This window comes from Pezoporus occidentalis, unplaced genomic scaffold, assembly GCF_034315485.1.
Source record: "Pezoporus occidentalis ecotype Australia unplaced genomic scaffold, CSIRO_AGI_Poc_V1 ctg70, whole genome shotgun sequence".
NCBI classification, from domain to species: domain Eukaryota; kingdom Metazoa; phylum Chordata; class Aves; order Psittaciformes; family Psittacidae; genus Pezoporus; species Pezoporus occidentalis.
The window spans coordinates 3,838,876-3,851,567 of record NW_026916053.1 but is presented as its reverse complement, the minus strand read 5'-3'; the positions used below and the strand labels follow the sequence as shown (position 1 = coordinate 3,851,567).

The window sequence follows — 12,692 nt, the reverse complement described above, 5'->3', positions numbered from 1 at the left end:
CGTTTCTGTGGTTTGCTGTGATTTTCCAGAACTTTCCCATACACTTAAGAAATTCCCTGGGTTTTTTTTTTTCTGTTGGAGCCTGCTTAGCCTGGTGGTGTCTATAAACCTGCCCACTGAAAAAGGTACAACTGCATTGAGCTTGGAAAGAAGAGCAGCGGGACTTCTTGGTGGGATTCAAGCGGGACTTTTCGCTGTGAAATCCATCACACGGCTCCTTTTCATGTGGTCCTCATTCTGAAGTATGAAATAACCCCCTCTAATTTATTTGACCGTCTAAATGGACAGTTGGGTAAATATTTTGATATTTTTATAAGATAGTTTTGGAGATATAAAACGAGATTCCTCATAAAAATTTACATCTTGGAGACTGCGAGTAGCGTGTAAGCCGTGTGGCACAGTTCACATCAGTGCATCTTTGAAGCCCTGCTACATGGAGGATTTGCCGGTGGAAATGATCGTCTGTATCCTGAACCTGTAGGCACAGCATTACAATGCAGAGCTGGTATGAAATGCAACCATCTCCTATGGTGTAAGATTTCTTTTCTTAATGAGATGTTTCTAATTTAAAGACACCCATAAACGTATGCAAGGAGTGTGCTTGTTTAGGTTTACTTGATAGAAATCTCTGTAAATTGTATTTTATATGGCAAATTATATCACTGTACATGAAAATACGGGACTTGGCAGGTTTTTGTTACTGTAAAGTAGAATAAACCTCTACAGAGAACTGTTGTCCCCTTCTTAAATCTCTATGTGAATGTTACTGTCTAAATGTTGCTGCTTCTCAGTGAACCACAGGAGACTGATGTCACAAGGGTTCCTTTCCTCATTGTTTAATGAAGAGAAGATGCATCGCTACCAAGTGAGGCTTGGTTGTAGGCGGTCTAAAAAGCCTATGAAAATCTGTGCTTCTGAGTCTGAGTTCTAAAACATGCTCTGGTTTATTCTGAAGGGTTTTTTGTTTGTTTGAATTAGGAAGTTTGTGATTTGTAGATTTTACAGCAAAAAAAAAAAAAAATGGCTAAAGAAAAACTATATTCAGGTCAGCTTTGAGCTTAAGAAAAGCTCATTCACAACATGTATGAATCCTTGACTTTATATGAAATAGATGTATAGCTTTTCATCTAACACTCCTGCATCATAGATCGGTTTGGGGAATCTCTTCTGACTTCAGAACAGTAAATGCATCCTGGCATTTAACGGCCAAAAAATCAACAGCATGGAGTCAGGCATTAACGACTTTATTAAAGCACAGCTTTAGACAGTTTATAATGACCTGGACCTGGATTTTGCAGCCAGGTTCCCGTGCTCTTTGGGGAGAGCTTAGAGCAGCTCCAGTGCCTAAAGGGGCTGCAGGAAACCTGGAGAGGGGCTTTGGCCAAGGGCCTGTAGGGACAGGCCAAGGGGAATGGCTTTAACCTGCCAGAGGGGAGACTGAGATGAGCTCTTAGGCAGAAGCTCTTCCCTGTGAGGGTGCTGAGGCGCTGGCACAGGGTGCCCAGAGAAGCTGTGGCTGCCCCATCCCTGGCAGTGTTCAAGGCCAGGTTGGACACAGGGGCTTGGAGCAAGCTGCTCCAGTGGAAGGGGTCCCTGCCCGTGGCAGGGGTTGGAGCTGGAGGAGCTTTAAGGTCCCTTCCAAGCCAAGCCAGGCTGTGACTGTCATTGCTGTGCAGCCGCATTCCGGTCACCGGGTGTCTCCCTGCTCTTGTCAGTTTCCCGGCTCGACTTGGACAAAGCCCCAGCCCCTCAGGGCCGGATCCCCACCCACTATCGCGATCGATATCGCGATCGATAACGCGATTGATATCGCGATGGATCCACGGCTCCGCCCACCGGGTGCTTCAACCACCGCCTCTGGGGCGGGGCAAAGCGGGGCGGGGCGCAGGCGGTCACGAGGGCGGCTGTTGGCGGCGGCGGCGGCGCGCGGGGGGGGGAAGCGTTGGGGCGGGCTTGAGGGGCGGCGGCTCCCGCTCCCCACACCGGGCCCGCCGCGTCCCTGCGCTGCGGGGACACCGGGGCCCCTCAGGCCCGTGGGCGCTGCTGTGAGGGAGTCGTAGGTACCTGGAGCCCCCGCTTCCTGCGGCAGGGCAGATCCGTGTCTGTTGAGCGGGAGGGAGGGCGGTGAGGCCGCCTGTGGTGGTCCCGCGCTGCCCGGGCGTTGTGAGCCGGCGGTGTTGGAAGCGCGTGGGGTTTTGTTTTTTTCTTCTTTCCCTTCTGTTTTCCTTTTTAAACGGGTAGCACTGCTAGTTCTGTCAGGGTTTGCTGGTTTACCGTTGAAAGAGAGCGTTGGTAACCGGTTAGTAGCCATGTCAGGATCGGCCCCGGAGGAGCCTCAGACCTCCATCCCTCAGAGCACACCCAGTGTTGCCGATCCCGCTCCGGTTGCTGTCGGACCTGGAGGCTCAAGGGACGTTTCCTTTGGTGAGCAAAACCTTAGCTTCACCGCCCCAGACGTCAGCCTGGTGGAGATGATGGAAACCGAGTACACCCAGCTGCAGCACATGCTTTACCCACACGCCGAGGCGCAAGCCAGCGAAGGTGAAGCGCAAGCCAGGCTCAGAGCTTTCTCCTCCTCCTCCTCCTCGCCTGGTAACCCTGCAGCCCCCCCTCTGCAGCCCTCACCGCGCAGCAGGCAGGAAGGGGGTTTAGCAAGCAGCACTGGGAACCCAGGGTACCGGGTTAGCTGCCGGTCAGGGTTACCCGCTGACAGCAGCTCAAACGCACGGCTGGGCTATGGTGACCTGCCGGAGCTCAGAATGATGCTACTTAGCGAGTCTAACCTCCCTTTGAGCCATGCAGATAAAATGCCTCACAGTAGCTCGGTAGCAGTCCCGGGGCAGAGCTTAGTAAAAGTTAAACACGGTGAGAATGGTTTTGGGAGCAATAAAGGAAACATACCTGTTGAAAATTCGGCACCCGAGCCTAAATCTAAACCTGCAGTCAGAGTTCGGTTGGAAGACAGATTCAACAGCATCCAGACAGAGAACCCCAGATGTCAAGAACCCCAAGAATCTGGAGTAACCCTTAACAAGTGTGTTGCAATTACTTTTAGTTTATGTTGTTAGACTGTGTACCATCGTAGAGTTCAAAGCTGGTTTTCTAAATGAAGCTTAAGAGCCGTACTTTGATTTAATACGTGAGAATGATGAGTTGGGCTTTCTAAAAGGTGGCTGCAACTCCACTGACTCAGATTAGGGCCCTCTGCACATTGCATGAATGGTGCAGCATGTAGTTCCAAACTGAAGTAGTTTACAACTTTATTCTTGATAACAACATGCAATATAAATAGAGGTGAGAGAAGAACATTTAACATCAGCTTGCTAAAAGCAAAGGAGATTATTTTATCATACTAAAATGTTAAGGGCTGTTGATTAGTGTTACAACATAGTGGCCACTGTGGGGAACACCTTGAGCAAAGATACTGTTTCACCCCTGGCCCTGTAACTGTTAGTGTGCTGATGAAACATCTCCTTGAGGCATAAAGCTTGTGTTACTGCACAGAATGAAATACCTTCTCAGCTCATTGTCCCTGAAGCAGGCAGTATGGCAATAAGAATGATTTCTCTTTACAGTAAATGGAAGTAATTTCTTGGTGGGAGTGACTAGAAGTACGTGTAGCTGTACCTCTTTCTGTGCTCATTTTCAGGTAGTCAGTCTGGTATGTTTCCTGTGTCGTTTCTTTGTGTGTGTGTTTCTTTTTAAGTTTAGTAACATTGATTCGACAGCCGTCGGAACTGATCGGCGCTCCTCTCTATCAGCAAGAAAACAAGTGTGTTGCACTAGGGAAAAATAAGATATCCCCCGCCTCTCCTTCCTCACAGTTCCCATACCCAGTATTGACTATGAATGCATGTTCTACTGCTGGAGGTGCCAACCCTTCACAGGCACAGGTAGGTAACGTAGTCACCTCTAGTTGTGCTCTGCTGATTTCAAAAGCTAATAGTGTTAACCTCTTAGGTGCAATATAATTCTAGAGGTTTATGTTGAAGTGTGACTTGGTTTGAATAAGGATGGTCAGAATGAGCTGTAATTTATTTATTCTTACATTAATCTTTAAGGCCATCCAAAAAACCTTGCTCAAATCAATGGTGTGGCATTTGTAACAACCTGCATCTAGGTAATGATCAGTAGGCTGTTAAATTTATTACTAGAAAGGTTGTATTCTTGAGTTCATCAGTGCATCATCAGCTTCATCTGTGCAAGACAAGGAGACACCTGATACCGTTTTCCGTGGTACCTTTCTTTCTAATCAGTTCTGATGGAAGATAGATTCCCCCCTCCAAAATCAAGAGTGATAGTGTGGCACTGAGAAGAGTCAGAGGTATCCCCAAATAAATCTTGTGTCTGTCAAAATCCTGAGGTTGTGGACAGAAGTAATGGGGATTTATTCTGATAAAATAAACTGAATCACAATTGAATCACAGGTCTAAAACTTAAAAAGTTAACATGAAGATACCAAAACAGTCCCTTTTTTATGTATATAGTCCTCAAAGTAGTCCCTTTTTGGTTTTCACAGACCTCTGGTGCATCTTGTGCTATTTTGGAAGCTGCCAAACATCAAGACCTTGGGATATCCAAGGCATACTCCTTCTGCTATCAGGAAATTGACTCCATGAAACAGGCAGCAGGGGCTATGAATAAAGCTTTGCCTGAAGAAGTTTGGATTAAAGTTGGAGGTAAACCACTTCTTTTTACTTTGCTTTCTTTTGGCTTTCAGATCTGTTGTTGTTCTGAATTTGTGTGTTTTCTAGAATTAATATGATTTTAGTGAATCATAAGGGGGGGGAGGGTGCATGTCTGAGATATGCTATAGGTAATATGGGACTGGATTTCTCCAGGTACTTGTGAGTTTAGCTCTACTTTCAAAATCATTTAGCACTCCTACCTGGAAATGAGAAAACCAGGAGGCTGCAAAGTGCCTTTGAAAATCTGGGCCTCGAGTAAGCAACTGGTTTCTTTCTACACTTTTTTGTCCCCCAAAGTTGATACAGCAGGTCCAGTCAGTATCAAACTGAGGAACATGTAAAGGACTACTTCAAGTGCTCATCAAAGGCAGGCATGAGCTCAGTGGGTTTGCTCAGAAAACAGAAGCTGGGTGGATTTTGAAACAGCAAGTGGTGCTTTAGGGCTTCTGAAGGAAGCTGTGAGCCTATCTTGGTTGGCAGTAAAACTTCAATGATTATTCCACATAAATAAAGCAACAAAGAAAAAATCCCATGATCAATGGGAGGGTCATAAATAGGTTCTTCTTTTCCTCTTTGTTTTTTCCAAGAAGAGAGCTTGTGCAAGCAAGCGCTAAACAGAAGAAGTTGCAGCAAAATAAGCCCATTGGATCCAGACATAGATCGCAAACCTCTCAGTGAAATTCAGAACACATGTGATGGTAGCCAGAGTGCCCAGGGCCCCTGGCAGGCAGCACAGTCCAGTTCAAGCCTGCAGATGCAAAGTGGTATTCAGGATGGAATGGCTCAGCGAAGAGAAAGGCATAACCGCATGGAGAGAGACAGGAGGTAATTTCTGTGAGGAGTGGTAGAACAAAGGTTTTGAAGCTGATACTGCAATTTTCCTGCCATTCTCCAGAGTCAAATGTAAATTGGACACGTCCTGCTTTACCTACAAGGACAAGTGGTGCACGTGGTGGGGACTGGGTGTTTGTTGCAGGCAAGAATGATGTATGTTGTTGTGATTGTTGGTTTTTACTCTATAAACAAACAAAAAGAGAGCTTTCCAAACACTTAACCAGTCCTATAAAGACAAAGTAACTTGTGTAAACATGACTGATGCACAAAGGCAAAGCTTGTAGCAAACAAAAGGAAGTCCCCAAAGCCCACAGCTTGTAGGCATGTAAGTAGTCTCCTCCTTCTATTTTTCCCTTCCTCTCTCCCATGGTCTCTAACCTTTTGTATTTGCCTGCAGGCGCAGGATCCGGGTTTGCTGTGACGAGCTGAATCTTCTGGTTCCATTCTGTACTGTTGATACCGATAAGGCAACAACTTTACAGTGGACAACTGCATTTCTGAAGTACATTCAGGAACGGCACGGGGATTCTCTGAAACAGGTTTGACCTCTAACTTCATTCTTGTTCTTGATAAAAACATGAAATGGCTTAAAGCTGTCACAACACAGCTTGAAGTATGTGGAATGCTTCTGTGTGATGCTGTTTTAGAAGGACTGCTGTACCCTTGAGCCTTCCTTTATTTTTATTTTCTTTTTTAAGCTGGTTTGGTTCAGCAGTGTAAAGTCATAGGATGTCCTCAGGCAAGGGTTTTCAAGTCAGATATTAAGCCCTGAGCATGATATTATCTGGACAACAATGTAGAACTGAGGTTCTCTTCATTCATTCTAACCCCCTCAATTTTCTACAAATTCCCACCTCAAAGTGGGTGAGAATATTAAAGGACTATGTGTTGTATGAGCAGCTCCCATATAACCACACCAGTAGCTGCAATTTTCACTCTATTCAGTATCTTAAGAGAGTTGGTGGAGTCTGTATAGGAAAACCTGCTTGTCTAAATAGCGGGATGGCCCCTCAGCACTTCCTGCTAAAGGGTCTTTTTTCCCCCAAAGACACTAGTGAAACAAAAACTACACATCTGAAGAAAATATTTACATTAAGCATAATTGCTATTTCTTATATTTTCATTTGTAGGAATTTGAGACTATGTTCTGTGGTAAAACAGGCAGGAGACTAAAAATCCCAAGGTCAGATGCATTTGTAACGTGTCCTGCGCAGGAAAATACGTATGGCTATGAAGACCAAGTAGCCTGACCTCTGACCACCTTGAGTTGTATGGCTAACAATGGCCCATGTTGTTTTATTTTCCCCATTTACATGCTGAATGTGAATTACAAAATGTAACTTGTAAAATATATAAATAGAGCTTTACAGAAAACAATCTTTATTCAAAATGGAAATGACAGTGAAGTGCTAGCAACAGAAATCAGTGCTCTGTTAAAGGGGCTTTGGGACCTACAAGAAAAAGTCATGACAGCTACGTATTTTTCCCCTTTAGTTATAAAAAACATGTTCTTCTTCTGTTTGTCATTCTACTTTGGGGCATTTTGGGGTTTTTCGTTTATTTGTTTTATGTAAGAGATGAGCCAGTAGAGTTAGGTATAGCTATAGAACATTCATCTGTCCTGTTATTTTAATGACTAGATGCAAACGTACTCTTCAAGTGTAAAAAGAAATTGAAGTTACTATATTAGAATGCCCATATTTTTCCATTAAAGAAATCAGATTGTTTAATGGCATAAATGCATGGTTCCTAAACTGTGCTGCTATAATGAAGTGTACATTTGCCATACACATTTTAACGTGCTTGGGCCCAAAGAGTAATACAATGGTGTTAGCATTCTTCTGTAAATACAGTGCTATTTTTAATGTCTATCCCACAGCTGTCCAAGAGGTTCTTGTGTTGTTACTTTAGTCCAAGAGTGGCATATTATAAACAGCAGATTATTTAAAAGCACAAGCTATTTTCCTATGTAAAGCTAAATATGACTCCTTTGCTCATAGGCTTTAGCATATAGGGCAGAAACAGAATAGTGTGGGAGCTGAGAATGGTTTTACTGATTTTTTAAAATAGATGATATTATAGTAGGTTTTAAAGGACAAAAATGGTCTCCTGAAAGAAATACTGTTTTAAATCACGGACATGGACAATTTTGCACCAGTTTATTCCCAAACAATCCTAGTAAAGCCAGTTCTGGGAAGCGGAATTCAGTGGCATTAGTTTGAGTATAACGACACTTACAACATCACAAAGGTTAAAAAAACAACTCCTTTTATTTTTACAACAGTTCATACAGGACTTTTTGGCTGGACTTGAGATGAGCATCCTTTCTTATTGGGGGGTTCATTCACAATTACTGTGCAAATAGCTGAAGTAGAGGTCATGAAAATGCTGTTACTTCATTTCCTTTATTATCGTATGGAAATATACAGAAATTCTTCCCTGTAAATTAAAATATATACATTTCACTTTGGCAGAATTTGACTGCAAGAGGATTACTAGTTACTGGTCTTGGCAAATAGTCGAGGTGCAATCTGAAAATTGATAACTGACAGCACAGACCTAAGCTAAGGGCTTTACTTGGGCTAGAATCTCAAGATATTGAAATACAAGATACTTAAATGCCTAATTTCCACTGATGGAAGGAGCAATTTGGTGCCTGAACACCTTAATAGCATCTGTCTTAGTGCACAAACCTGCAATAACCAAAAAGTCAGTGGGAGCAGCACCAAGGGATTCAAGTGACAAGGCTCAAAGAGTGATACAGAGAGGTCGTGATCTTTTAGCACACAGTAAGAAGGAACACTGCTTCCTCTCGCAGGTCTCTTGAACAAAGGGAGAAAGAGAAGGTGAGGTTGTTAAACAGTAAAAATTCTGGACAGTAATTGGGGGGGGGGGGGGGGGGAGAAAATACTCATAAAGCATCTTTGAATGAAAAGTTTTCATCTGATGCTTTCTTTCTCATAGAACTGTGTCAAAGTCTCCACTCAATACAATAGAAGGCACATCTGTCCCTTTAGCACTAGGAGGATTCTGTCTGTTTTCTTACAATGCACTGTTTATTTAAATAGTCAGTCACTTCTCCACTTCTTGTACTGTTATTTTATGATTTTTTGGAAGTTGATACTCCGACAGCTCCCATGCAAGCCGATGTGTCACATATTCCTGGAGTTCCCTGAGCCCCAATAGCACCAGGAGTACCAGGATCCCCTGGAAGACCAGGTTCACCCTGAGCACCATCACGACCATTTTTAGTGACTCCAGGTACACCAGGTGGTCCTAAAAAAGAAAGGGAAAGAGGTTACATGAATTATTGCCTTATTTCCTTTTTTTTTCCCCTTTTCTTTAATGTATGTGTAAATATATGTGTTACTTTAAGAATTCTTATAATCCTTTGAAGTGTCTGTACATGCGACTTGTTGAGTACAAGGTGTTGAATAAATTTAGCCTGACTCTGGAGTATATGCATTGGATTTTTCAGACTGCCTTTGGGTTGATGGTGGATGTTTAGTATTGAGTGTGTTCGATTTGCCTTTTGCTGACCAGTGTGGAACAGGATTCCACCTCAGTACTGCCTCAGTCATAGTAGTACCAAGTAATTACTAACCAGGATTATTTTACACCATCCCTGAATAGTTTGCTCAAGGGATGTCCTTACTATTGTGACAACAGGAGCGCTCACAACTGTCCCTCCTTCCCAACCACCAGCTTCCTCATTAGTGGGAGGCCGCGGCCTTCACTTGTTTTAGTTCATTGCACCTCCTTTAGTCTAGTTGTAACTCAGACTCTGAGTGAGGAAAGGAGAGTGGAGAGAATGATGATAGAGAACATCTCCCTGCCATTACAGATCAGGAGCATCCTTTCTACCTGCGTCTGCTTTCAAAACTGTGCTCGCAATGAAATACATGGCTTGTTTATTGACAAAACCAGTTTCTGCTTTGGGTGACTCAAGCTGTTACTTTTTTTTCCTTCAGATTCCAAAAATGATTCACAAACCACAAACTGCCCTAACAGCAGGCTACTGAGGCTTCCTAAAATAGGATTCTGTCTCCCTGAGGGACACTTCTATCAGCTATAAACCTGATTTTCTGTCTCAATTATGGTAGAGAGATGGTGCCTGATTCTTTTTAGCCATGGAAGTGATGAGCTGCATCTCCTGTTGATCTTACATTTCCTGAGTAGAACAAATGCTCTCAGTATCTAATATGTGAAACAGCCTCTTTCTACACGCTTTGGAAAAGAAAACATTTATGGATTAATGCAACAATTTTATGGAAGGATCTAAGACCAGGGGGTATAAATATTCCACTTCTATGAAATCATATGGGTGCAGAACCTGTAGCTTATTCATTGTACAGATGTAATCACAATTAGAAAGCTGCTTTAATAGGTGAGCAAAATAAAGACTGTTCTTGCAAGTTTCTAATAGAGACTCATTAATTTGCATAAATTAATCTTTGAATCTTTTGAGAAAGGATTTGTGACTTCAGGAGCTGGGATTAGAGCCAGGTACGGAGCAATAGCACCGCTGTCTCTCAGAATCAATGCACTGGGAAGGTGTGCTTGCTTCTGGTAAAATTAAATATGTCCAGAAACATGACATGAATTAATGAAGTTCTGCTGTTCCAACTCTCCCCACCGACTCTAACCCCAGGAAAACAACCCCACTATAACGGTTACAGGGACAAAGTGGTTGTAATGCACCACGGACACTATGCAGAGCTGTCTCTCTTAAACCATGATTGAAGTCATTTGCACAGACTTACCTTGAAGTCCTTGATCACCATCAGGCCCATCAATACCTTGGCCAACAGGTCCCTTGTCTCCCTTCTCGCCAGTGTCACCTTTAATCAAAACCAAGAGGATTTCAACAATGGCTTGTGAATTGCAGCTGGATCCAAGGTCAGGAAGAGCAAAGAACAGGAGAAGCTCAAAATCCTCAGGACATTGCTGAGATCTTTGCTTACACTGCACCCCTAAAGATGCAAAACTGCCCTCTACAACCCCAAGGCTTGACTTTGCCTCTCCTCCACTGCTGAAATGAGTGCACGTTTGCACTTTATTTATGTGGGCATAAAAGAGAAGCAGGTTGGTTTAGTCCTTCTTACCTCTGGGACCAGGATCACCCAGCTCTCCCGTTGGCCCTCTGTATCCCGGGGGACCACGAGGACCAGGATGTCCAACGCTTCCCACAACTCCAGGTGGACCCGGGGGACCAGCTGGGCCAGGCCGACCCGTCATTCCAGGAGACAAGGGCTTCCTCAGGTTAGCAGCTAACTGTGCAATTTGATCTGAAAAGAGCAATTAAACCAGAACAACTGAAAACTCCACATCCACCATCTTCACTCTTTGCTTGGCTCTTTGTTGTCTGCCACCCAGTGTGCTTAATCGAGTGAGAGCTGAAAAGCAAGTGCCTGGCATTAAAGCAGAGCTGTGTACTTGGGCAGAGCTTGCTCCCTGCACTCCTACACGCTTTGATTTTGGTGAGAAACCTGCAGGTTTTTAAGCTATCAATATTTCCTTTTTCCTAAACCACTTGAAAAAATATCAAGTATTCTAGAAAATAATATCCAATGATTAAAACAAGTTTTCTGAAACAAGCTTTCAGAGTTAACTTCATCCCAGCGATCAAATATAACCTCTAAATGAAGGACTTTAGAGGAAGAAGCCCCCTCCTTGGCCTGACCAAGGTGATGGGATGTGCTGAAGTTCACAACAGCACAGGTTAGGGCAAACCCTTGTAGCCAGTGCTTGTGGTATGTGTGTGGGGTACTGGTGTCAAAGCTGCTCTAAGCACACGCTGCTTGTTGCTGTGATGAACCACTTAAAAATACTAATCTTAGAAAAATGAATTTCATGCCAGACAACAACTGACCTCTGAATAAGCTCTTACATTAAAGGTCAGCTTATTTCTTCTTACCAAGACACAAAAATAGCAACCCACAGGAGCCGTCTTTTGTTCAGGATCTACCCATCTTCAGCTAAGCGAGGTAATTAAAGCCCCTTTGCTCTCAGTAATACTCACCACTTATCATTTCCCCACAGAGCTCTCTTATATGTTGTTCACTGGCCTCTTTGCCCTGCAATTAACAGAAGAATGAGGACACCTCCTACAAACCATGTTGTCCATAATCATCCCTGACAGAAGCTTCAGGGCACAAAACTCCTTGCTAGCAGCTCAGTAGGAAGCACTGGATCCTCCATGAAGAGGAGTGGGTTTTTCCTCCCTCTTCGAAAGATGATTGCTTCAATTCAGAAGCTCTATTCATACTAATGGCATAGATTGAATATCTAGCCTGATGTTAAAATTAATCTGGGGTTTATGTGACCTTTCCTCAATGATGAAACAGGAGCTCTGGACCAAGACAGAAGTGGTGAACAGAAGCTGTATTTTGGATTACCAGCTTCTACCTCACTTTTGTAATGAGAACAGGGACTTGCAGCCTGTGCCAATGGACACAGATAATCTGCTCATGGATGACTGTGAGACAAGGTTAATTCTGCAGAGACTTTAATTCTGAAGCTTGCAAAGTGTTAATCCTTTTGCACTGGTAAACTCCAGGTACAAGACTGTTCTCTTGCAAGCAGTTACCCACATTTGTCTGCTTAAATACAGGACCTTATTCTTTGAATATGCATCCAAACCCCGTGATTTATCCACTTGGGAGGCTCCCTGACTGTGCCCAGAAGCAGGTAATACGTACGGGAGGCCCAGGTTTTCCTGTGATGCCGGGGACGCCTTGCTCTCCCTGACGGCCCATGGGCCCTGGATGTCCTGGGATCCCCGGTACTCCAGCTGTCCCATTAGGTCCTTGGGCGCCTTTTGGACCAAGTTCTCCTCTTTTTCCTGGCTGTAATGAAGAAGGAGATGAGATTAAAACCCACTAACACTTCAAAGAGAACACATGGCCCATTAATTTCTTATGGGGATTAGTTGAGCCTTTCTCCAGGTTTCCCTAACTGATCTGGCATGTACCCTTCCTGCAATGTATGAGTGGTTTTACATACAAAGCTCATGATAACAGGGCTCCTTCCTGCAGCAAAACACATCTGAGTGTTTTGAATGCCACCAAAAGTCATCCTTGCCATAGATTTTATAGCATGCCCAGGAAGAAAACATGCTTCTGGGATATGATGCCAGGACATAGTTTATGGAGATACATCATCTAAAGA

General features: G+C 43.8%; 2 protein-coding genes across 4 annotated transcripts in view; one reads left to right on the top strand and one right to left on the bottom strand.

Moving 5' to 3' along the window:
• The first annotated feature begins 2,024 nt into the window (after positions 1 to 2,024).
• On the top strand, positions 2,025 to 8,417 carry TCFL5 (transcription factor like 5). 2 transcript variants are annotated; one of them, XM_062642234.1, is made up of 7 exons: positions 2,025 to 2,060; positions 2,308 to 3,034; positions 3,707 to 3,893; positions 4,520 to 4,679; positions 5,279 to 5,513; positions 5,920 to 6,061; positions 6,653 to 8,417. In XM_062642234.1, exons 2-7 carry the CDS (start codon positions 2,310 to 2,312, stop codon positions 6,770 to 6,772), a joined length of 1,569 nt encoding a protein of 522 aa, XP_062498218.1. In that variant the 5' UTR covers positions 2,025 to 2,060; positions 2,308 to 2,309; the 3' UTR covers positions 6,773 to 8,417. The 2 variants fall into 2 exon arrangements, with proteins under 2 accessions (XP_062498218.1, XP_062498216.1); XM_062642232.1 differs by having other exon boundaries at positions 5,276 to 5,513.
• The window catches only part of COL9A3 (collagen type IX alpha 3 chain), a 36,175-nt gene continuing 31,394 nt past the window's right edge, over positions 7,912 to 12,692 (bottom strand). For both annotated transcript variants that reach the window (XM_062642230.1, XM_062642231.1), the window contains 5 exons: positions 12,224 to 12,370; positions 11,545 to 11,599; positions 10,628 to 10,810; positions 10,286 to 10,363; positions 7,912 to 8,798 (listed from right to left, as the gene is read on the bottom strand). In XM_062642230.1, the coding sequence (XP_062498214.1) occupies positions 8,623 to 8,798; positions 10,286 to 10,363; positions 10,628 to 10,810; positions 11,545 to 11,599; positions 12,224 to 12,370 (639 nt within the window). In that variant the 3' untranslated portion in view covers positions 7,912 to 8,622. The remainder of the gene's footprint in view (positions 8,799 to 10,285; positions 10,364 to 10,627; positions 10,811 to 11,544; positions 11,600 to 12,223; positions 12,371 to 12,692) is intronic.